General features: G+C 41.0%; 2 protein-coding genes across 5 annotated transcripts; both read right to left on the bottom strand.

Annotated features, from left to right (window-relative positions):
* Positions 1-1,222: 1,222 nt before the first annotated feature.
* Positions 1,223-12,242, bottom strand: LOC139576778 (DNA replication complex GINS protein SLD5-like). Of its 3 annotated transcripts, XR_011675170.1 has the most exons (9): positions 12,002-12,239; positions 11,757-11,843; positions 11,532-11,645; positions 11,329-11,426; positions 11,089-11,177; positions 10,852-10,942; positions 10,414-10,518; positions 2,364-2,652; positions 1,223-2,008 (listed from the first exon to the last, which is right to left on the bottom strand). XR_011675170.1 is itself a non-coding variant. In XM_071403230.1 (8 exons), the coding sequence occupies exons 1-7, from the start codon at positions 12,092-12,094 to the stop codon at positions 10,422-10,424; spliced, it is 669 nt and encodes a 222-aa protein (XP_071259331.1). In that variant the 5' UTR covers positions 12,095-12,239; the 3' UTR covers positions 1,223-2,008; positions 10,414-10,421. The 3 variants fall into 3 exon arrangements, 2 of the variants coding, with proteins under 2 accessions (XP_071259331.1, XP_071259330.1); XM_071403230.1 differs by lacking the exon at positions 2,364-2,652; XM_071403229.1 differs by lacking the exons at positions 1,223-2,008; positions 2,364-2,652 and adding an exon at positions 9,518-10,032 and having other exon boundaries at positions 12,002-12,242.
* A 313-nt stretch (positions 12,243-12,555) lies between these two features.
* LOC139576775 (AT-rich interactive domain-containing protein 5A-like) lies at positions 12,556-23,182 on the bottom strand. Of its 2 annotated transcripts, none has more exons than XM_071403222.1 (7): positions 23,072-23,182; positions 18,981-19,063; positions 15,759-15,924; positions 15,493-15,545; positions 14,519-14,616; positions 14,281-14,434; positions 12,556-14,136 (listed from the first exon to the last, which is right to left on the bottom strand). In XM_071403222.1, the coding sequence occupies exons 1-7, from the start codon at positions 23,073-23,075 to the stop codon at positions 12,913-12,915; spliced, it is 1,782 nt and encodes a 593-aa protein (XP_071259323.1). In that variant the 5' UTR covers positions 23,076-23,182; the 3' UTR covers positions 12,556-12,912. The 2 variants fall into 2 exon arrangements, with proteins under 2 accessions (XP_071259323.1, XP_071259324.1); XM_071403223.1 differs by lacking the exon at positions 23,072-23,182 and adding an exon at positions 19,223-19,332.
* Between the last annotated feature and the right edge of the window lie 3,183 nt (positions 23,183-26,365).

The following is a 26,365-nucleotide window of genomic DNA, read 5'->3' as shown; positions in this document are numbered from 1 at the left end:
TACGGTGAAGTTCAGTGTAGCCTAATGCAGTCTTTCTGTTGTCTAGATTATGCCCCACAGCGTGCCTCAGGCTTGTCAAAGACAAACATGCTGTAGTTCTGTCCATTGCTATTGTCCCAGAATGGGGTGCTGTACTCATCAGGTAGATAAAACAAAGAATTTGATCTTCTCATCGAGCATGGGCAGGGTGATGTCAAATTCAAAGAGGTCTGTGTCAGGTCCACCATAGCGCTCCTTCAGGAAAGCACAGGGCACGTCTTGTTGGCTGTGCTAAGAGTCAAAGGTGATGCGGATTCACACAGCCTTCTGGAAGCTCTGGTTCTTCACACTGCAGTTCCCCAGGAGAACCATGCCCTCCCTCAGCCTGGCACGGAAACACTGGAAGTCTGCAGAGGGCTGTGGGAAGCCCAGTCGCAGCCTGCTCTCCTCAATAGATTTGCTGACAGTGCAGCTAGAACCACCTTCTGTCGTGTTGCGCCGCCTCTCTGGGCGTGATGACAGTGGGTACATCCACTCCACCATTTAATAGAATATGTTGGCTGCTGTTAGGGACAACCCTTAGAGTCAGTGAAAATCACATGCTTTCTTTTAGCCTTGACTTCATCCTCACCACTCCCATTCAGAGGCACAGGTCTGTCTGGGGTGAGTGCTGTAGGTCTTAGCCTGCTCTGGGAGAGCTGCTCTGGCACGGGGGTTCTGATGCAGGGTCTCAAGTGCTTCAGAGAGGATGCACAGAACAGCTGGCACAGTGGTGGACACTGGCTCCAGCACAGCCTTACGGCCATGACCAGAGGACCCAACATCTGTAATACCCTTTGAAGGATAAAGATGAAGGTCATAAAGCAAAGAACAATCTTCTACAGCTTACTGATAAATCATATGCATCATGATCATATAGCCATTCATACATTGTACAGGCCATCATCTGTTGTTTGGGGATATCTTCTGTAGTAAGAAGACCATAAAGGCATAGACTTCAGCTTGAATGACACTCTAGAAAATAGGGTAAACACTGCATTGAGTCTCAGAGATACATAGCCTAAGACATTGATCTGCATGGACATATTGGTTCTAGTATTTGCTAACATATACAGTATGTCAAGACTACAATGCAATTAGATTTTTTTTTTTATGGAACAGCCTTGGACCTCTATATGGTGAGTTACAACAAGACTTGTTTCTCTATCAAAAGAACATTTGACCAGTAATTGCAATAGTCAACTTAAAAACACTAACTTACAGTTTATTCAAAAAAGTTGAAATCATCCTGTTGTTATCTTTTCCTTCTCTCTTTACTGGTGCTGAACTAGTACGCACCTAGTATCAGTAGTGTCTGCGTTATATACCTCCTTAATCATCATGCCATCTGGTGTATCCCACCTTCCCTACTCTCCTGACCAATGAGGTTAACCTTACTCATCATTCTTAGCCAATAGTGATGGGTTTTATGACTCATTTTCTTCCTCATTCCATAGGTAGCCTACAATTCCTACATGGTAGCACTCTAAGCCTGTCAATAACGGACACATTTTATTTTGTGGGAGGAGTTACTTAATTTTGTCCTTACTACTATTCATAACACTGGATGTTATTAACACCAATCACCATTTCTACTCAGATCTAAATTGGAACAAGTCATAGGAGTCATTACTCAGCCCAAAACCTAACAATAAAAACACATAAAAGCATACAAATACAAAAATGGTCAAGCACAGACTATGAGTCATGAATAAAAGTCAGCTGGTTATATGAGGCTGCAGAGAGATATTGATTGTTGCTGATGGGGTGTTGAAGCTCGAGCAGCTTTCAGAAATTCAAACCTTCACTGATATTGTGGAAACAATTCCAATAATCCTGGCCTCTACTCCTGGCCATGGTGATCGACCCGTGGTTCCACCAAGACCTGGGCCGGTGGGCCCAGGTCCAAGCTTTCTTCTGCCAGTGAACTCTCCAGACTAACTCTCCCCCCAGTCCCTCCTCCTCTAGGATGCCAGTAGTCAGCAGGGACCTGCTGAGACATATCATGTCACATAACACTTTCCACACCTGACTTTCAGAATATATTTACATGTCAAAGAAAACTAGGTCACCTACAGTTTCTCTGTTCAACAGACAACAATATGTTGAAGAGATAACATTGTATGGTTTTCTAATTTACTGCACATTCATAACATACCAGTGTTCTACTATCCACAGGGTACAGTTCTAGATCTGTTATTGACTGGGAAACAAAGTATGAATGCATATGCTATCAGTGGTGAACTACACTGGGGTGTACAAAACATTAGGAACACCTGCTCTTTCCATGACATAGACTGAACAGGTAAATCCAGGTGAAAGCTATGATCCCTTATTGATGTCACCTGTTGAATCCTCTTCAATCAGTGTAGATGAAGGGGAGGATCAGGTTAAAGAAGGATTTGTATGCCTTGAGACATTGTTTATCATTCAGAGTGTAAATGGGCAAGACAAAAGGCTTAAGAACTGCAACACTGCTGGGTTTTTCCACGCTCAACAGTTTCCCGTGTCACAAATGGTCCACCACCCAAAGGGCATCCAGCCAACTTGACACAACTGTGGGAAGAATTGGAGTCCACATGGGCCAGCTTTCGACACCTTGTAGAGTCCATGCCTCGAAGAATTGAGGCTGTTCTAAGAGAAAAAGGGAGTGCAACTCAATATTAGGATGTTGTTTCTAATGTTTTGTACTCTGTGTATAGTGCAACTACACTGCACTATAAAGATGATTGAATGTTAAAGGAGATGTGTATAGGCTAAACTTTCTCCCAATCGTCTATTCCTGGTTCTCCCAATTACATGAAAGAAAAATACAATAAGCATGAAAAATATCCTATGCTAAAACGCCTTAAATAACAATGCAATTACCACACTTATGTCTCAAAGAAATGCTGGAGAACACCCCATTTCCTTGGGCCGTACCTGGACTTAGTCCCAGTGATGTAGTAGTGCCTGGAGAAGTGAGTATACTCTAATTTTGCTAAAAATGTCCGGTGAAAGAGAGGCCTAGCGCAGAGCCTGTCTCACCTCTCTGAGGAGGTTCCCATTGCTTGAAAGGCAGCCACAGTGTGTCCTTTATTTAAAGGGGGAGATCAAGCTGATCCTAACTGTTATAAGGCCAAATTCTATTTTGCCCTGTTTATCAAAAGTGTTGGAAAACTTGACAATAATCAACTGACTGGCTTTCTTGACGTCTATAGTATTGTCTCTGGTATGCAGTCTGATTTCCACTCAGGTAATGGATGTGGCATTGCAACCTTAAAGGTCCTAAATTATCTCACCATTGCCATTGATTCTAAGCAATGTTGTGCTGCTATTTTTATTGACTTGGCCGAAACTTTTGATATGGTAGAGCATTCCATTCTTGTGGGCCGGCTAAGGAGTATTGGTGTCTCTGATGGGTCTTTGGTCTGGTTTTCTAACTATCACTCTCAAAGAGTGCAGCGTATAAAGTCAGAACATCTGCTGTCTCAGCCACTGCCTGTCACCCATGGAGTACCCCAAGGCTCAATCCTAGGCCCTACGCTCTTCTCAATTTACATCAACAACATAGCTCAGGCAGTAGGAATCTCTCTGATCCATTTATATGCAGATGATAGTCTAATACTCAGCTGGCCCCTTCCCGGATTTTGTGTTAAATGACTACAACAAAGCTTTCTTTGTGTCCAACATGCTTTCTCTGCCCTTAACCTTGTTCTGAACACTTCCAAAACAAAGGTCTTGTGGTCCGGTAAGAAGAATAACCCTCTCCCCACCAGTGTGATTACTACTTCCGCGGGTTTAGAGCTTGAGGTAGTCACCTCATACAAGTACTTGGGAGTATGGCTAGACGGTAAACTGTCATTCTATTCATGCTAAGGTTAATCTAGACTTGGTTTCCTCTATTGTAATCGCTCCTCTTTCACCCCAGCTGCCAAACGAACCCTGAATCAGATGACCATCCTACCAATGCTAGATTGCGGAAATGTAATTTATAGATCGGCAGGTAAGGGTGCTCTAGAGCAGCTAGATGTTCTTTACCATTTTGCCATCAGATTTGCCACCAATGCTACTTATAGGACACATCACTGCACTCTATACTCTGTAAACTGGTCATCTCTGTATACCTGTCGCAAGACCCACTTGTTGATGCTTATTTATAAAACCCTCTTAGGCCTCACTCCCCCCTATCTGAGATGCCTACTGCAGCCCTCATCCTCCACATACAACACCCATTCTGCCAGTCACATTGTTAAAGGTCGTCAAAGCACACATCCCTGGGTCGCTCCTCTTTTCAGTTCGTTTCAGCTAGTTACTGGCGCGAGCTGCAAAAAACACTCAAACTGGACAGTTTTATCTCCATCTCTTTATTCAAAGACTCAATCACGGACACACTAACACTTGTGGCTGATATGCGTGATGTATTGTTGTCTCTACCTTCTTGCCCTTTGTGCTGTTGTCTCTGCCCAATGTTATTTTTACCATGTTTTGTGCTGCTGCCATGTTGTGTTGCTACCGTGTTGTTGTCATGTTGTGTTTTTTTTTATCCCAGTCCCCGTAGGAAGCCTTTTGCCTTTTGGTAGGCCGTCATTCTAAATAAGAATTTGTTCTTAACTGACTTGCCTAGTTAAATAAAATAAATGAAAAAAGGCTCCCAGTGACATAATATGAATGACCTAAAAGCTGTGCTGAGCATTAGGCTAATAAACTCAGCAAAAAAAGAAACGTCCCTTCTTCAGGACCCTGTCTTCCAAAGATTATTTGTAAAAATCCAAATAACTTCACAGATCTTCATTGTAAAGGGTTTAAACACTGTTTCCCATGCTTGTTCAATGAACCATGAACAATTAATGAACATGAACCTGTGGAACCGTCGTTAAGACACTAACAGCTTAGACGGTAGGCAAATAAGGTCAGTTATGAATACATAGGACACTAAAGAGGCCTTTCTACTGACTCTGAAAAACACCAAAAGAAAGATTCCCAGGGTCCCTGCTCATCTGCGTGAATGTTCCTTAGGCATGCTGCAAGGAGGCATGAGGACTGCAGATGTAGCCAGGGCAATAAATTGCAATGTCCGTACTGTGAGAAGCCTAAGACAGCGCTACAGTGAGACAGGACGGACAGCTGATCGCCCTCACAGTGGCAGACCACGTGTAACAACACTTGCACAGGATCGGTACATCCAAACATCACACCTGTGGGACAGGATGGCAACAACAACTACCCGAGTTACACCAGGAACGCACAAGACAGACTGGACTGAGGGCTTGTAGGTCTGTTGTAAGGCAGGTCCTCACCAGACATCACGTTGCCTATGGGCACAAACCCACCGTCGCTGGACCAGACAGGACTGGCAAAAAGTGCTCTTCACTGACGAGTCACGGTTTTGTCTCACCAGGGGTGATGATCGGATTCGCATTTATCGTCGAAGGAATGAGCGTTACACAACGAGGCCTGTACTCTGGAGCGGGATCGATTTGGAGGTGGAGGGTCCGTCATGGTCTGGGGCGGTGTGTCACAGTATCATCGGACTGAGCTTGTTGTCATTGCAGGCAATCTCAACGCTGTGCGTTACAGGGAAGACATCCTCCTCCCTCATGTGGTACCCTTCCTGCAGGCTCATCCTGACATGACCCTCCAGCATGACAATGCCACCAGCCATACTGCTCGTTCTGTGCGTGATTTCCTGCAAGACAGGAATGTCAGTGTTCTGCCATTGCCAACGAAGAGCCCGGATCTCAATCCCATTGACCACGTCTGGGACCTGTTGGATCGGCGGGTGAGAGCTAGGGCCATTCACCCCCAGAAATGTCCAGGAACTTGCAGGTGCCTTGGTGGAAGTGTGGGGTAACATCTCACAGCAAGAACTGGCAAATCTGGTGCAGTCCATGAGGAGGATATGCACGGCAGTACTTAATGCAGCTGGTGGCCACACCAGATACTGACTGTTACTTTAGATTTTGATCCCCCCATTTGTTCAGGGACACATTATTCAATTTCTGTTAGTCACGTCTGTGGAACTTGTTCAGTTTGTTTCTCAGTTGTTGAATCTTATGTTCCTACAAATATTTACACATGTTAAGTTTGCTGAAAATAAACGCAGTCGACAATGAGGACTTTTCTTCTTTTGCTGAGTTTAGTAGGTCTACTATTGAAACATAAATAAGGCTGTCAACTGGGTCAGAAATTCACAAGTGTTCCTTTTTTTACCTCAGGTTTTTGCTCTTGAAGTCATACTTTGTTAATAGTACAGCAACAAAATTGGATGTTGTAAGTCCATAATAATGCTTAAACCACATCAGGAGACCCCTGGAAATTTGTTTTGTGTAGTTAACCTTTAATTAAAGTGCACAGGCACCTAGCACTGTTTAGTTAGAGGTGTTTCTGTAGCACATGAGATGGAGTTTGCAAAACAAATGGCCACTGGATCGATGCAAATAATCATGATATCATTCTGCCAGGTAGGCATAGGCTACTTTGTAGCTAGTTAACATTTAATTGAGAAGGTTTTTGGGAAAGCCTTTCCATCTACAGTACCAGAGTATGATTAGGCCTATCATTAGCATCGCTATATTCTTCCTGTTCCTTAATTGTTTGTACCTTGCTACAAACTAGCCTATAGCCAAAATCCCACCATAGAAGCGTGGGGGCAATTATTTTATAAATACTTCCTCATGTGCGTTCTCCTGTTCTATTGGTTCATTCTTTTATTATCTAGCTGTGAAAGGCATTATCCTATTCATATTAGCAACATGATAGTTGTTGCATCTTTAATCCTCCCCTCGCATAAGTGGTGGATATTTTAGAAAGCCGTTTTCCACAAAGCGCATTTTGGAAATTTTGCACGTAGGCCTTCCCCTCTGTGTGTATTGCTGTGCCTAAAATGTGAAGAAATAATACTTAATAAAAATTAAGCTAAACATTCTGATCTGTTCTATCAGCCTTATTCATTGATACAGCATATACCGCCACAACACTACTTTGATACGCATCGTGGGGATTAAGAAATTAGTATAAGCAATGCTCACTGAAAAATAAGTGGGTATATGGCATATACCTGCATATACCCTCCACTACACCACTGCTTAGACCTAACATAGTAAAGGTACATCTGTCTCCCTCCATTTCGTATGACACGAATGTTACGAAATGCAATTCGTACAAAATGTTCCGAATTGCAATATGGTACAAATTTGCAAGTCGCATGATATGTTACGAATAACAATTTGTTGTGGCTAACATTAGCTAGGTGGCTAGTAAAATCAATGAATACATTTTCCCTTCAGGAATCATAACTCATTCCTCATGCCTAGAGGTTCCATAATGTATCAATATAGTGTGACACAAAACCCACATGATTTATCACAACGTAGCTATTCATCAAGGAAGTGCTTCTGCCAATATATACTGAACAAAGATATAAACGCAACATGTAAAGTGTTGGTCCATTGTTTCATGAGCTGAAATAAATTACCCTAGAAATTTTCCATATGCACAAAAAGCTTATTTCTCTCAAATTGAGATTTCTTTTTTATTTTATTTTACATCCGTTATTGAGCATTTCTCCTTTGCCAAGATAATCCGTCCACCTAACAGGTGTGGCATATCAAGAAGTTGATTAAACAGCATGATCATTACACAGGTGCACATTGTGCTGGGGACAATAAAAGGCCACTCTAAAATGTGCAGTTTTTCACACAACACAGTGCCACAGATGTCTCAAGTTTTGAGGGAGCGCAGGAATGTCCACTAGAGATGTTGCCAGAATACGGAACATTCATTTATCTACCATAAACTGCCTCCAACGTCGTTTTAGAGGATTTGGAAGTCTGTCCAACCGGCCTCATAACCGCAGACCACATGTATGGTGTGGGCAAGCAGTTTGCTGATGTCAATATTGTGAACAGAGTGCCCATGGTTGCGCTGGCATAAGTTACAGACATCGAACACAATTGCATTTTATTGATGGAAATTTGAACGCACAGATACCGTGACGAGATCCTGAGGTCCATTGTCATGCCATTCATCCGCTGCCATCACGTTTCAGCATGATAATGCACGGCCCCATGACGCAAGTCAATCAATCAAATGTATTTATAAAGCCCTTTTTACATCAGCTGATGTCACAAAGTGCTGTACAGAAACCCAGCCTAAAACCCCAAACAGCCAGCAATGCAGATGTAGAAGCACATATCTGTTCACAATTCCTAAAACCTGAAAATGCCCCAGATCTGGCCTGCAAACGCACCAGACATGTCACCCATTGAGCATGTTTGGTATGCTCTGGATCGACGTGTACAATAGCATGTTCCAGTTCACGCCAATTTCCAGCAACTTCACACAATCAACAGCCAGATAACTCTATGCGAAGATGTTGCGCTGCATGAGGCAAAGGGTGGTCACACAAGATACTGACAAGATTTCTGATCCAACACATTCATATCTGTATTCCCAGTCATGTAAAATCCATAGATTAGGACCTAATGAATGTATTTCAATTGACTGATTTCCTTTATATGAAAAGGAAAATCTTTGAAATTGTTACATGTTGCGTTTTATATATTTGTTCAGTATATTTTTGTTCAGTATATTAACACAACTGCACAGATCAGGTTTCCAGATGAGATGCTGTGGCAGGTACTACGTCATGTAGCTAAATGTCTCAAAGACCATGAGCTCACTGATATGGCAAGTGTGTGTGTGTGCGAGCACTTGTTTCAGCTGTTAAACTTGGTAAGCCAAGTGTAAGCCATCCTATCATTATTATGATCGAATCATTCAGACCATGCCATAACCATTCTCGCCAGCTATGGCATATAGTAAGGTGAATAGTTAAACTATGGATGTGATGTACAGCTATCACTTTTGAATTGCTTACAGAGAAAAGCAAAGTGATGCAGCAAATTTTCCCACCAAAATGAACGCACTCTCTCGGTACACAGTATGACTCAATGACCTAGTTATTTAGAAGAGGATGAGCTGCAATTCCCCATACTGTGACGCTGATGCAATTACTACCCAGGGTTGTTTGTTTTCAACGAGCCATAAAGAACCAACCCTGACCTGACATTGACTCAACCGGATGTAGCCTAATAAGGGAAAGAACCATGACTCCTAAAACAGGGGCTATGTCTTGCATCAAGTACAGTTCTCATTCACAAGCCCTTCATGATCAGCAACAATGGCAACTTATGATTCAACATTCTACCATCATAATTGGTTAAACTATAAAAATGTATGTCTTATCATGAATGGTCACTATGTTTTTACTGATGTACTTGAAAAGAAAGGAGGTATTCTGGGGGGGGGGGGGGGGGGGGGGTCGTTGGATGTGTGTAAAAGTAATACATGTAATGATGCAGACATGTTCCTGAACAGCTGGTGTCTTTGTGGACCATTGGTGCACAGTTTATGGCTGATTAACCATAACTTAACTAACCATAACTAGGGGCAATGTGGGACAAGGTCCTATTTCTTAGACTTAAATACCATGGTGTCAAAAATATTAATACCAGTCTTTAAACAAATCTACAGATTTATTCTATTGGTATCAACAATTGATATGGTTTACAAACCCAGAATTTAAATCATATATGGCCAAGGCAGCAACAGCATGCAAAATACAAATGTATGCTTGGCAATGGCATGCATGTACCCCTCAACCTTTTTACATACACGTAGACACCATGAAGTGCCATTCATGTATTCCTGTGTCATCCTCACACCAAAAGTATCTCTCACTTATAGCCTAAGTGATCCAATGATTATCATTACAATTATAAGCAGGCTTCATGTGAGAGATGTGTCCTCAGGTACGCAACATTTCAACAAGTCAGTAATATATTTGCAGACATTCTAGTTAATGCCCCGCTCTTGACGAGTTGGTAGTCCACAAATAATGTCCATATCACCTTCCTCAATGTACTGCAATCAGTGTAGTTAATGTTCAATGAAGGGAGTCAGTGTTCCTCCGGTCATCCACCATCACAGTTGGAGACTAATAACCTCATCTGAACCAAGGACAGGAGGCTCCTAAAACATAGCCCAAATAGAGGAAGTATATGCTATTACAGAGACCGATCTGTGCAAACGTGTTAACATAATACCCGGCCTAAGTGACGATTTTCTTGCAGTTCACTGGCAAATTGCCTCATTGTTGAACATGTAATATGCTGTTCAAGCAAACATTCTAAGAGAGAATTTCCAGCTTAGTTAGTTCCCAAGAGACCATGTTTAGGGCAAAAAGTGATGGCAAAAAAACGAAAATGATGACAGTACAAAACAGTCTATTATGAAAGATTTGGATTTGAATAATGCACACTTCAACATATTAGTGTGTTAGTGTGTGGATTAGTGTGTGTATGTCATATATAAAGATATGAGGGAAATCAGTGTGGCCTATAAATTGAGTACCTTGACAGTTAAATTAGCTGTACTGCTCCACTTGAAACCAGGGGTGCTATAGCGCGATACCGCATCAGATGCTGAGAATCCACATCAAGATCCACAACATACTCTCTGAAAGAAAATATTGGACCAGAAAATTCAATGGAGTTCTTAGCAAACGACCGGGCATTTCAATCAATAAGAATACAGTGTCCGTGGAGTAAGCTTGTATGATATTCTTGAGGATAGTAACAGTCAATAAAAAACATGTTATATACAGACACATGCTGCCACCTTCTGGATCTACAGAATACTGCAAAATAACTTCCAATGTGCTCCTCTTCACAACAGTAATCAAGAAAACTTATATTCTTGACACATTATCATCAAAGTGAGATAGGTAGTAAGCCTATTCTAAGCTGTAGCACCAATCAATCAGTCCAATGATCATATGTGATACTGTACCTCTGGTCATCTGTCTCAGGTTCCACCAAGATGTTTTCCTGTCTCTCCCTCACACGTAGGAACACAAAGGAGTCCAGACAGGGCTCTGGTACTGGGAACATTTCATTTGACATTGAAGTTAATCACGTGACAAGAGAATACAATGCTTCCATCCATGAACATTATGCCACTGATAGTTTTTACAAGCAGTCATTTGAATATTGGAATAGCTCATCTAAACATCTTGCCAGGACTCACCTGCTTTCAGCATATCCACTGTCTGTAGATTGGGGGGCATGTGTTTCAGAGCGACAGCCTTCAGATAGGTCTCTGTGTTGGCCAGATATCTAAATGGAAGAGAGGGAATACATCACTAATGTTGCAAACATATTATTATTATAATAATATAAGTAAATATGACATCCAAACAACTCAATGACCTTCCTCCAGGGATGGTCATTGTAACTGCAAACCGCAACACGTCACCATAACACGCACTCTTTGGCGAAAGCAAACTCCTCTGGAGACAGGAACGAAGGATCTCCCTCCACTCGAGACTTCTCTTTCTCCAACACATGTGGGAAAAACTTCTCAATCTACACAGGCAACAGAGGACCAGAGAGAAAGGTGTCAGTCTGAGCACTGATTTATAGTCCCTCTCACTAGAAGATCATATCATGCTGGGTTGTTGTTGGCATTACCTTTTGGAGGCGAGAGCGGAGGTAGCTGCTGAGGACAAAGCGGATCCTGTCAATCTCCATGCGGTGGACACTTGCCTTCACATCACCCCTCCTAACCCGCTGCAGGTTGGCCTCCTGTCAATGGAGACAACACAACATAGAAGTCCTGTTATTACTGGTACCTCACTGCTTACTGAGACAGCTGCTGCACCCCTCAGTTACTTGAGGAACCCCACCACCATTTACCATGTGAGTCAGCTGCTCCATCACACACTCTCCCATCTCTGACTTGTTCTCCAGAAGCTCAGGAGAGAACTTCTCATTCAGCCAGGCCTGGGTGACAGAGGAATACACAAAGTCCACTTTACATAGAGGAGCAGCAGTGCTAAATACGTGTTTTTGTTTTGACAGGATCCGTGCATTGCAAAACGTATCGGTCTGGCTACAGTATTTTAGTGAACATGGCTAATTAGCTAGCTCGCTAACGTTACCTCTTCCAGTTTCCCAATCAGCTCCGCTGGAGTCATCACATCTTCCTGGCCGTCATCTCCCCCGCTGGCATCATCAGACAACGTATCCGACATCCTATACTTGCATAGCCTACACAAAATGTGGTACTCTATTAAACTAGATACGCAGAGTGTTACTTTTTTACATTATATCTAGACAACACTGTAAATGACATCGACAGCTCATTAACCTCCTCCTCCGACACAAGAATCCCACACTTCCGGTTAAAGTTCGCGCCAACCGAAAGCAGTGCGTGATGACGTCTGTAGAGGTTCAAACATGCGCAAAAAATGCGCAGTCAGAGAGGGTAAACAAATGCCTCCATAATCTCTGTCCTAGTGTTTGGTTTACAAAATAATGTTTTATTATTATTTGCAAAAAGGGCATGTGTTTATTGGCATTAATGAAATACAGTGGTCTACTTTCCATGGATTAAGTGCTGCATGTCCCCTCAATTAATTCAAATAAATGTAGAAAATTACAAATTACCATGGTTATTTACTTACCAAAGAATGCAGAACAGGATCAGACAGGAATTATTTTAGATTTTATTCAGAAATAATGAACAATTACATCTGTGTTGTTTCATATATTATTTCCATGTAAAATTATTTTATCATACCATAAAAAAACATACATAGCAGTAAACCCGAAGGCTATTGTTACAAATACAGAAAGACTTGTCCTTTGTATTAGTGCAATTCTGTCAGTTGCCACAGAGGGGAGCCCATCTCGGGATAATAATCACAACACAACGTTTCTCTGTTGATCACTCACAGAATGCAGCTGTGTTCGAGTCAAGTTTAGAAGTTTAGAACGAAGCAGGTACTGTCATTATCTCCATTTGACTTGTCACATTGTCTATAAGCTCTGAGAGAGTTAGGCTGGGCTATCACAGCCTAGTTTGAGGATAATGCACACCAGTGATGCTGTATCCAGTATGGGGATTCAACATAGGAATGGAATAGGGATAGGAGTAGAGAGCAGGCTCATAAGGGGAAGCATGGGTGTGTCCCGTTGTGGCATGACGGTACATAGGGTTGATCTGGGACTGAGGCAGTCTGTTGGTGGATAGAAAGAATGGGTGTACAGGTGGCTTCTGTCTAGAGTCTCCCCTTGTCCTGTCATAGGCTGGGACGAGGTAGGACACTGGTATGCTGACATTAGAGTGGAATACAGGTTGTTGCGTTGGAAGTGGCTTGGGCAACATTGTCGTGGACTTTTTCTCTGTCTGATAATGTCGAGGGACCATATGTAGTTTCTTAGTATAGATCAGATCATTATCATGTAACATGGGCCTATTTGGGTTCTGATGGAATGTGTAACCTGGTCGAAAGGGTATAGGCCGCAAAGGCTCCATAGATTTGGGATAAACTTTAGTGAAACTGGAGGTGGATGGAACCAAGCAAGATCTAACAGTATACGTGCAGGACGTTGGTGGGGATATTTGGTGAGCTGGACGTCTGTTACTCCCATTGCAGACAGGGCTCCATACAGAGTTTTTACTCTGACCTTTGATAGAAACTGTGTCACCCGGTAGAGGTCTGACCTGAGGGAAATCTCTTTGTCCTCCAGGGAAGCCAACGTATTTCTTGACATCAGGGCTGCAGCTCTGAGGCTTGTGGACCCCACTACAGGCAGATATAGGGTTGCTGGAAAAATGAAGAGGTACTTCTGGTTTTGGAACTGGGGGCCTCTCTTCAGTTAGTGCTGGACAGTCCTCAGAGGAGATGGAGTAGGGGGATGGGCTACGGGAAGAGGAGGAGGACGGAGGGAGAGGAGAGCCCTCAGAGGTAGTGCGTGTCCGGCTAGAACGTACCAGCCCTGGGGACTGGGAGCAGTGGATCACAGAGGGCCTGCCCTTACGGTCCTCCTGTCTGGGGCTCTGACAGTCCTGGGACTGACTCAGGCTGGCCTGGGCCATACGCTTCTTCTTCTCCAGAGGGGAGATGATGTCTGAAGCAGCAGACTGGACCTGACCTGGCTGGGATAGGGAGTACGCTGAGGAAGAGAGGTCGTCACTGACGGTAGTCTCATTGTTTGGTGGAGGACGGTCTGGGTGGAGCCTTTCAGCTGGAGTGGTCCATGGAGACGATGGAGTAGAGTGTAGCTGGCCCTGAAATAATACAACATGGAGAGGTCACTTCCAGTCGTACAGTTTGGGGTACAGTAACTGTATGACAATCATAGGCTGGAGTAATAGAAAACAACCAGTGACTTTGTTATGACAATAGTCACGAACAGGTGAAAAGTGAAGTACCTCAGAGTCTGTCTCCTTTTCCAGATGGGGCCTCTTCCTCTTGCCCTCAGACTTGCTTCCCTCAGGGCTCCTCTTGTACTGTTTGCGTGGTTTGCTTGGAGGCAGAGGTTTGTCCTCCTCTCCCCTCAACTGTCTCTCAAAGGGTAAAACAAGCCTGTATTGAACACAAAGAAATTACACAATGAAAACAGGCAGAGATGGAGTGAATTGAAGACAGGTTATCTGGAGCAGTGTTCACCTCTCATAGTGTCTGCGGGTACAGGTAGCAGCGCTGGTGCTGCCTGGGCTGCCCCCCAGCTCATCATACACATTCTTCCACAGCCGTCGTGCTGTCACCTGTTGGAAAACACACCATAGTGAGAAAACACATCCCTCTAAGTCCCTCATCCAGAACCATTATGCATTAATTTGAGGTAAAGTATACGACTGTCTAATCTGTCTTTTTATATTAAGAATATATGGAGGGGGCCTCCCGAGTGGCGCAGCGGTCTAAGGCACTGCATTGCTAGAGGCGTCACCACAACCCGGGTCGGCAGGGATGTACTTGTCCCATCGTGCTCTAGCGACTCCTTGTGGCGGGCCGGGCGCATGCATGCTGACTTCAGTTGTCAGTTGTACGGTGTTTCCTCTGACACATTGGTGCGGCTGGCTTCCGGGTTAAGCGAGCAGTGTATCAAGAAGCAATGTGGCTTGGCGGGTTTGTGTTTCTGAGGACGCATGGCTCTTGACCGCCGCCTCTCCCGAGTCCGTACGGGAGTTGCAGCGAGGGGACAAGACTAACTACCAATTGGATATCACATAATTGGGGAGAAAATGGGGTAATAAGTACCACAAAAAAAAGAATAGATTACATGGAGGGAGATGATTGGCCCATTACTAAAATAGAGAACAATGTCTTACTATAGGCTAAGCTCCTGTGAACTGAATTGGCATTTCATAGAAACCCTTCCTCTCTCAGCGCATTGAGTGTGTACACATGCCACAGAGTGGAAACTTCATTCAGCAGTCAGTGTGGACTCTGCTCTTAATGTGGTGGGTATGGTCATGTTTACATCCTGTCAACTAAAGATAAATGTTCCACACAAGAAGCTAAGCTGCATGGTCTCTTTCGCAACATAAAAAAATGTGAGTAGCTGCCACTGCCATCTCTGTGTGATCAACAACCAGGTCAAGTGTAAAAAATATAGAACTGTACTATATGGGTGTACTCACAGAGTCGTAACTGCCAAGCTTCTCAACAGCTTTGTAGATTTTCCACAGGTTAACTGCGAGCAGAAACCATATGCATTTGAACATTGGGGACATTGCACAGTTCTATAATTAATATTATATTGTATCATTACCTATGAATTTGTCTTAACACATGCATTTACAAACTACCCCAAAGATTGAGGTGATCTGGGGAGCAGGGAAAACGTATCTATATAATAGAGATTGAGTAATAAAGCTATGGCTAAATCCTTTGAACATGGACTCACTCTGCTTAAAGCCCAGGTGTGGTATCCTCTCTATGGGTGTGCCTCTGTCCTTCATGAAACAGTGCAAACTGGCTATGAAGGACCTCTCCTCTGTCTCCATTGGGCTAGACCTGGGAGGCTCCTCACATTCACTGTCTGAGTCAGAAATCTCCATCGCTGCAGAATTCTACGGTAGAGACCATCAGATAGATGTAAATCCAAATTATATGGATGCATACTATTACTGAACATATAAGTCTTCAAAACAGAACTGCAAGAAGAAAATAAACCAATCATACATTAGGAAACTTTTTTTTTTTTTTAAATGATCTCAATGTCTTTTGTTGGGCAACTAGAATTTCAAGTGAAACATTCAGAACATGACAGAGTTGGCTTTACCACTTTCAATAAGTAACCATACATCCTGTATAAAGGGAAACCAACAGACATATGGGGTTTTCGGTCTAGACCTGATTATCAGCCTGGTGACAAGGATGTCTAGTTGAATAACAAATATGAAGATATCGAGCTCTTTATACAGTATGAAAAGGTCTCTTTCCCACCAAAGCCTTTACTCACAAGCCCTTTGTTATACATTTATTTTCCACTGACATGAAAGTGAACGTCATGAATGTAATTTAGAAATTACAAAAGACTGAGTAGCCTAGCAAGTAGTTCACATGATTAGAATATGTTCCATGAGAATGCAAAAAGAGTGAGGTTAAAATGAATTTGCAATTATCTGTTTGAAATGATCAGTCGAGCTCTTGGTCCAGCATACACAGTCGTTTTCAGAGGCATATTTCAGGATTTGATTATTATGTTGAACTTGGAGCTTATTCTGTAAAAACGTTGTGTAAGCAAACACAAACCAAACACAAACGAGTAGAAAAGGGAAAAGTCACAAAATGCGGTGAATACCAAATGAGAAATGAAACAGTAGAGGCATGCAGAAATAAAGCCCTGAACAGATTACTGTCCTTACATTCAATGCATTCATTGGGATGAGAAGTGTCTATGACACTTCAAACTGGTCAAACTGACACTAAAATTACCAAGGTATAGGAAGCTGATATTCACAAAACTACAGACACCGTGTCATCATAATTTGTACTATAAATATTTGAAAAGTAAAACTATTATTTTTGGCAACAGTCAAAATTCTCAAAGGGACAATGTCTGATTATATCAGTTTTGTGCACAAGCATACAGGTTGAATTTGCACAGAGCTATGGACTGATAGTGTACAAGTTTGATATTTTTTATTACAATTTCTGCTCTCAAATGAGAGCAGAAAATGAAATACTGTATGTCAATACAATATCCCAATCCAAATGACCGAATACAGAGACTATTTTGTTTCTGTGGCGTATGCTGAGCTGTAGGCAACTGTCAAGCAGAGTTTCATATTGAATCAGGTTCCTCTCTGTGGTTACTGGTTCCGAGAAGCAGGACCCAGTAGTGAGTAATAGTGAAGATGTAGGCCCCTATTTGGGATAGCCCTGACTGACTCACAGCTCTATACAGCTGTCCCATAGACACGGTTCCCAGCTATAACACCCTATCTTTTATCAATGGGCCTCCTCCAGCACCATGCAATGTTCTCTCGCTTTCGTCTTCTTCCTGCCTTGACTGGCCAGCTGCTACTCTCTCGCCAGCTCTCTCTCTCTCTTGCTATGGATACATTTCCATGACTTACGTTGGGTAGTAGGTTATTTTCAAAGTCATTTTAGGACAAGTGCTTTACAAATTTGTAGAATAACCGTTCCACACACAGCCATCTTCACATCTAATCTAATCAATGAGATGAAAGATACAATGCAAAGTTCTTATGAACAAAGCAAAAGCATGTATGACTGGAATATGGATTAGTCATATAGGGCAACATTTCCAGAAAAGCAGAAATAGTATTTTTCTGAAAACTTAATCCATGTGTTGCATATGACTACTGAACAATGTGATGAAACAATTTTTACAGTAAGCAGTACATATTAGAAGATAAGCCTATTGTTTTATTTGTATACTATACTGAATAAATGTATCCATGGCTGGACCACAAAACAGAGAGATGTCAGTCAGCTCTACGCGACATAGGTTTCATACAGGAAACGACTGCAGTCCGAGTCATAAAGCCCACCATACAATCATCATAGTTAACCACACGAAAATAAGGCATGAATATCGTTGTGAAAGACTGTCAGTAAACAGCATCTACATTTCCACCACATTCACATTTTGGAAAAGGGCGTAGGAAATGTTGTCGTCAATGTGTCGATAAGACTCTCACTATGATTGTTGGTGGCGTGCCGGGTTGATGCTATCGACAGGCCACTTGTCACCACAGAAACCACTGGGCTTTCATCTCACAGCAATGTCTTGGAAATTTGATGCATCTCTGCACTAACTTTTATTTTCTCATCTTCAATTACCAGAACTGTGTCTAGTGGAACTCCAGTTTCTGTTTGTAGAGAGAAATGTATATTCTTTCACGCTCTATGAGACACCGCCTACTTACTATAACATTAAATAATCACTTTACTGATTACTGATCTGAGGAATAAGATAAAACGATCAGATGTGATATTGCATGGCGCCACTTCCCAATGGGTACAAACGTCAATTCAACATCTATTCCACGTTGGTTCAATGTAATTTCATTGAAATGACGTGGAAACAATGTCTATTCAACCAGTGTGTGCCCAGGGGGTTAGCAATATTATTTCATTGATGATGAGGATTTTCTGAGGAGTGTATGCAACAATGAACATGTGCAAAAAGTAAACATATAAATACACTCCTCAATAACAACAACTTCAATTAAATGTGTTATTTGTATAATGTAACGCATTCCCTTTTCCATATATTTCTGTTATCATATTGTATGCCCACACATGAAGTCAGACATATCAGAGACATGTAAAGAATATGTACTGTATGTAATGAAGAAGAAACAAACAACTCTTCAGAAAAAAATGTATCCCTTTATAGGAGCCTAATACTTGACATGCTAATTTGATGTTTGAAGAAATAGAGAACTGAAAGCAGGGGGGAATGAAACACACAACACAAGAAATTAAGGTTGTAAACATACTGGAAGTGAATGTGTTCTTGCAGACGCACATCAAAATGGAACTCTCTCTTTCCAATGTGGATGTAAATTCTAAATTCATGCAGAAAAAGACAGCCAAGTGTCTCAAGCTGCCTGGAGTCAATATGAGTCATATATGACCTGTCCTGTCTTACCTGGTTCAGTGTCCCCTCCACACCTCTGCCCTCCTCCATGACTGGTCTCTGACTGGTGTCTCGCTCCCCTTCAGGATCAAATACTGCCACAAGGCACAGAGAAAAGACAGTCACAACTAGGCCAGAGCACACACCCTCCACTCCATATGGGCAATTTGTTTACCATAAGCAAAGAATGGTGTATGTCCCATGCATCCTCAGTCAGGCCATTTAATCCAGAACAAGATGCAATGAAACCCTACCTATGTGAAAAGCTGATGCTTTGGTTCACCTATGATTGCATTTCCAGTCCTGTGCCAGCAGCAAGAACAAGTATACGTGTGATCTATCACTGAATATTCTGTAAGCTAACACACTCCAGTAACAACGAAAGAAAATGCAGTTTTAATATAAAGCCACATGGTTACAACACCACTTCCTGCTTATGAGTCTAACCGCAGTTATGTGGTACCCTGCCTGATATGAAAGCATTACAACATGTGAATGAAAATGCAAAATGTAATGTAAAAGGCAGTTTTATTTTCAGTATTTAATTTGCATACTTTGATGATCAAATGATCATACACCAAACTCAAGGCAATACAAATGATGCCCCCCCCCCCCAAACACACACACACAATTTTCAGGCATAACATGTTAAGTGCCTGAGAATAGCCTTAGTACTGATACAAATTTAAAAGATTTAAAGGCTGAAGTTGATAGCAAATGGATCCATGTTCAGCCATGACAACTGAAAGTCAAATGCATTTGGCATTGAACACCCACATTCTAACCTCTTCCTCAAGGAGAGTAGCAGTCTCTTCAATAGCCCACCAAAAAGAATTGATATCACTTGTCTGCAAACCCAATATACAATTTTCTTTCGAAATCAGCTTGAATCATGCTTTCCATAGAACTTTGAGACCTTGGACTATAAGGTTATATCTGAATTTGTCAACATTTTGTTGCCATAGCCTTGTTCTTTTCAATGTTCTCCACCTATATAGTACTCTAAATACCCAAATTCATGTTATTTTCAAAATAATACAAGACAAAAATTGCTGACATCAAACCAATGAGGGTTCAGAACTTTAAAGCCAATTATCTCAGAATAATCTTTTTGCAGATAGAAATGTATATTCCCAAGCTCTCGACTTCCCCATTTCATTTGTTCAAATATGTACATTAGTCAATGTATAAAGGACATTTTTGGAAGGAAAAGGGACGTTATTGTGACAGAGTAAATTGTGATTGTGTACACAGAAAATTGAAGTACTTAGTATATCTCATGCAAATTAATCTAGTTTATACTAACCTGCTTAAAGCTAGAATCCTTAATTGAAACAATAACAGTAGTCACTCCATCTACGTTTTGGTAAAAAGCTGTGGGATGGCCTTGGAGAAATGTAGCCACTCAAATTCATAGGCAGAGCTATGGATGCAAGGACTGACCATCCATGATATCAACCTTAGTTTTAATCATGTTTTGAGGCAATACCGTGTGAGTTTATATTTACATTGTTTACAAACATTGGGGTATAACTTGAATTTTGGGTTCTGTTTCTGATGTGGTACAAAAGTTGAACTAAGATCATGAGCAATTTAGAAGTTTATACTCTTCAAGAATCAATGGGTATATATCATTAATGTATATGTCCAAAAATGGATGTAGAAACTAAGGATTCCAGCTTTAAGTCATGATACATTGCAATTGACCAGTGTTCCAGTTTTATCAGCCCATCAGTTATTTAAATACTTACTTTCTCCAAGCCAGTAATTAGGAATGCTCCTTATATTTCTATATTGGCTTGAAATATGTATGTCAAGTGTTTCTGCTTAGTGGCGAATTACAGTACAAGTCAAAAGTTTGGACACACCTAATCATTCAAGGGGTTTTCTTTATTTTTACTATTTTATACATTGTAGAATAATAGTGAAGACATCAAAACTATGAAATAACACATATGGAAAAAAAGTGTTAAACAAATCGAAATATATTTTAGATTTGAGATTCTTCAAAGTAGCCACCCTTTGCCTCGATGACAGCTTTGCACACTCTTGGCATTCTCTTAACTAGCTTCACCTGTAATGCTTTTCCAACAGTCTTGAAAGAGTTCCCACATATGCGGAGCACTTGTTGGCTGCTTTTCCTTCACTCTGCAGTCCAACTCATCCCAAACCATCTCAATTGGGTTGAGGTCGGGTGATTGTGGAGGCCAGGTCATCTGATGCAGCACCCCATCACTCTCCTTCTTGGTCAAATAGCCCTTACACACAGCCTGGAGGTGTGTTGGGATATTGTCCTGGTGAGAGAAAAAAATGATAGCCCCACTAAGCACAAACAAGATGGGATGGCGTATCGCTGCAGAATGTTGTGGTAGCCATGCTGGTTAAGTGTGCCTTGAATTCTAAATAATTCACTGACAGTGTCACCAGAAAAGCACCCCCACACCATCAGACCTCCTCCTCCATGCTTCATGGTGGGAACCACACATGCTGAGATCATCCGCCCACCTACTGTGCATCTCACAAAGACATGACGGTTGGGACCAAAAATCTCAAATGTGGACTCATCAGACTAAAGGACAGATTTCCACCGGTCTAATGTCCATTGCTCGTGTTTCTTGGCCCAAGCAAGTCTCTTCTTATTATTGGTGTCCTTTAGTAGTGGTTTCTTTGCAGCAATTCGACCCTGAAGGCCTGATTCACGCAGTCTCCTCTGAACAGTTGATGTTGAGATGTGTCTGTTACTTGAACTCTGTGAAGCATTTATTTGGGCTGCAATCTGAGGTGCAGTTAACTCTAATGAATTTATCTTCTGCAGCAGAGGTAACTCTGGGTCTTCCTTTCCTGTGGCGGTCCTCATGAGAGCCAGTTTCATCATAGCGCCTAATGGTTTTTGTGACTGCACTTGAATAAACATTCAAAGTTCTTGAAATGTTCCGGATTGACTGACCTTCATGTCTTAAAGTAATGATGGACTGTAATTTCTCTTTGCTTATTTGAGCTGTTCTTGCCATAATATGGACTTGGTCTTTACCAAATAGGGCTATCTTCTGTATACCACCCATACCTTGTCACAACACAACTGATTGGCTCAAACACATTAAGGAGGAAAGAAATTCCACAAATTAACAAGGCAGACCTGTTAATTGAAATGCATTCCAGATGACTACCTCATGAAGCTGGTTGAGGGTAAGCCAAGAGTGTGCAAAGGGTGGCTAATTTGAAGAATCTCAAATATAAAATATATTTTGATTTGTTTAACACTTTTTTGGTTACTACATGATTCCATGTGTTATTTTATAGTTTAGATGTTTATTTAAAAAAATATTGAACCTTTATTTAACTAGGCAAGTCAGTTAAGAACAAATTATGATTTACAATTGACGGCCTACACCGACTAAACCCGGACAATGCTGGGCCAATTGTGCGCTGCCCTATGCGACTCCCAATCACGGACGGTTGTGATACAGCCTGGAATCGAACCAGGGTCCGTAGTGACGCCTCTAACACTGAGATGTAGTGCCTTAGACCGCTGCGCCACTCGGGAACAATGACGGCTTACCAAAGAGGTCTTCACTATTATTCTACAACGTAGAAAATAGTACAAATAAAGAAAAACCCTTGAATGAGTAGGTGTGTCCAAACTTTGACTGGTACTGTAAATATTTTATGTTTTATAAAAAAAAAAAAAAATACAAATAACATTAAGAATCGTACCCTTTGCATAGAAAATAATGTCATGTTTATATGTACATGTATGTTTTTATGCCTCTATTAAAAACGTTCTGTCAGTTAACTTGCATCATGCATGAATTACAATAGCCTACCCAATGTAAGTGCCATTTCACAACTTCCCATCACATTTTATTTCTTCTAATTAAAACGTAAATGTGTGATCGACGTTACAAAAAACAATAGGCTGTTGTCTAACTGCAAACCTTGAAATAAATGATTAAACAGTGCCACAATTTGCACCTTACGTCATCATTATAACTAAGTGTGTGCTTTTGACAAGACATGTTGATTCCTCTCCAGCTAAAATAATAAAAGCCGATGGTGCTTAACAGGATTAATAAACTTCCAAACTGTTAAGAAAAACAACTTACCCATTTGCAAAATAATCCTTTGACTCGCGACTTGAAGAACGTTTACTTTGTTTCAGCACCACTTTACTGAAGAAGCTTCTCTAATTTAGCACACCTCGAAATAAGACGTTGTCAATGGATTATTATTGGTTGGTCATGTCTCCACTACAGCAAGTGAGTCTGGGAGTTGAAGTTTTAGACTCTGGGAGTTGCAGCTCTCTGAAACCCCAATAGTAGTCTCAAGGTACATTGAATCAGTTTTAATAATTGTTTACTCACATGTAGCCCTTCTCAAATTGATGACCTGAGGCAATTTGTAATGAGTTCACTAGACTAGGCTACAAAGATGTAAAAACAAAAACGAATTATATATTTTATCGTTATATAAGTGCACATGTTGAACTAATAGCAAAATAAACATATTGTCTGAATAGTCATAAAAATATGATTATCTGACATTCTGATCTTTTCAACAAAACCACACATTTGCATTTCATCCATGGGAATAATTTGGCCAATCATAATCTATATCCATACATAAACTTTGAATTTGGAAAATAAGGCTGTATTTAACAAAAACCTATCAAATCAAATGCAACTGTCAATATTGGTGCAACAAACTATTTTATCCAGATTTGCTTTAGAAGTTTCAAAAGTCAGTGAAATTCTTCCACTTGTTGCAGATAGAGTATGACATTTAGATATATGTTTAACCTTTAAATGTCAAAATAACAAAACTATCAGTTGGCTGGCCGGATCTCAGAGGGATTTTTTTTTAAAGACAAAACACCCGTTTCACTGCTGTTTGAAATAAGGATTGGTGAAATAGAATTACATTTTATATACTAATGACTTGGGCAAGTGTTGAGCAATTTCACAGAACTTACAGTTGGTCACATGCATTGGTTAAAAACATGTCATAACTATATTACTGTTCTTCTTGGTTTGTGCAATTGCGATATTGATATGAGTTGATAAAATATTTCATTTGACTCAGATTGTGATCACATGTTGAATTCACAATTTACTTGTATTAAGCTGATGAAAACATGCACTTTTAGCTCGATGTAAAAGTGTTTGTTAGATCAGGAATATATACTGAACAAAAATATAAACACAACAATTTTACTGAGTTACAGTTCATATAAGGAAATCAGTCAATTGAAATAAATTCATTAGGCCCTAATCTATGGATATCACATTACTGGGAATAGATATACGCATCTGTTGGTCACAGATTCCTTAAAAAAAGGTAGGGGTGTGGATCAGAAAAGCATTCAGTATCTGGTGTGACCACCATTTGCCTCATGCAGCGCAACACATCTCCTTCGCATAGAATTGATAAGGCTTTTGATTGTGGCCTGTGGAATGTTGTCCCTCTTCAATGGCTGTACAAAGTTGGTTGATATTGGCAGGAACTGGAACACGCTGTCATAAACGCCAATCCAGAGCATCCGAAACATGCTCAATGGGTGACATATCTGGTGAGTATGCAAGTCATGAAATTACTGGGACATTTTCAGCTTCCAGGAATTGTGTACAGATCTTTGCAACATGAAACATTTGCTGAAACATGAGGTGATGGCGGCGGATGAATGACCTAATGGGTCTCAGCATCTCGTCACGGTATCTCTGTACATTCAAATTACCATCGATAAAATACAATTGTGTTCATTGTCGATACCATAACCCAACCACTCTGTTCTCAACGTTGACATCAGCAAACCCCTAGCCCAAACTACGCCATACACGTGGTCTGCGGTTGTGAGGCCGGTTGGACGTACTTCCAAATTCTCTAAAACGATGTTGGAGGCATATTGTAAAGAAATTATCAAATTATCTGGCAACAGCTCTGGTGAACATTCCTGCAGTCCACATGCCAAGTGTATGCTCCCTCAAAACTTGAGACATCTGTGGCATTGTGTTGTGTGACAAAACTGCACATTTTAGAGTGGCCTTTTATTGTCCCCAGCACAATGTGCACCTGTGTTATGATCATGCTGTTTAATCAGCTTCTTGATATGCTACACCTGTCAGGTGGATGGATTACCTTGGCAAAAGAGAAATGTTCACTAACAGGGATGTAAACATTTGTGCACAAAATTTGAAATAAATAAACTTATTGTTCATATGGATAATGTCTGGGAACTTTAATTTCAGCTCATGAAAGACAGGACCAACACTCTACATGTAGCGTTTATATTTTTGTTCAGTATACATTGGACCTCGCAGGAGGGTTCTGTTCACACTGAGTCATAGTGAATCTTTACAGAATGCAAAATGATTCTACAAACCACCAGATGAACTGTTTCTTTACAAAACATATACATTATTGTATTTGTCAATCTATCCCTGAAATTGGAAACTTATGGAATTGTAATTCAAATAGGTATATGTAAATCTCAAAGATCTAAAATTCATGGCACCTATAAGTTAATACCAAGATAAACTGAGCATTGAGAATAGATGAGAAATGTGATGTAAAGAAAACCCCCTGCTATTCATCTCAGTCTTCCAGTGACAGAGGGGGTTGTGATGAGGTCAGCAGACTGTAAACTGAACCAGTTCAGAAGAAATGTTGTCATTCCAATCAGAACAGGTTTGACTCACAATCCTGGGAACGTATCATCTAGTGGCCTTCTAGTCACACTTTGCATACTACCATTAGAAAACCACTACAGGCCTACATCTTTTCTATTTCTTTGTCATGTTTTGTGACTTTGGGTTTCTTGTAAGTTTCAACCATTTTCAGTAACACAATTAAATTACTTTTTAAAAAGGGGACTATGGAAGGTTTTTAGGCATGTTTTTTTAGTTGAGGGAAAATTAAGTGAGATCTTATCTTACAGGATGGGGGAAATGTTAAATCTTGCTGTTCTTGTGAAACTGAAACAGAGGTAATAACAATAAAAATCCCCAGCCGTTACCTTTATGCTCTCATTCCAGGAAACTGCTTATAGAACACACAGCTGAGGTTCATGTACAGCGCATTCGGAAAGTATTCAGACCCCTTCACTTTAATCCACTTTTTTTTAATTTTTTTTACGTTAGCCTTATTCTAAAATTGATTTTTAAAAAGCAAACAGGTTTTTAGACCAATTTGTAAATGTATAAAATAAAAATAAATACCTTATTTACATAAGTATTCAGACCCTTTGCTATGAGACTCAAAATTGAGCTCAGGTGCATCCTGTTTGATCATCCTTGAGCTGTTTCTACAACTTGATTGGAGTCCACCTGTGGTAAATTCAATTGATTGGAGATGATTTGGAAAGGCACACACCTGTCTATACAAGGTCCCATGGCAGAGCAAAA

Source organism: Salvelinus alpinus, chromosome 5, assembly GCF_045679555.1.
Source record: "Salvelinus alpinus chromosome 5, SLU_Salpinus.1, whole genome shotgun sequence".
NCBI classification, from domain to species: domain Eukaryota; kingdom Metazoa; phylum Chordata; class Actinopteri; order Salmoniformes; family Salmonidae; genus Salvelinus; species Salvelinus alpinus.
This window is presented reverse-complemented; position numbering and strand designations above follow the sequence as displayed.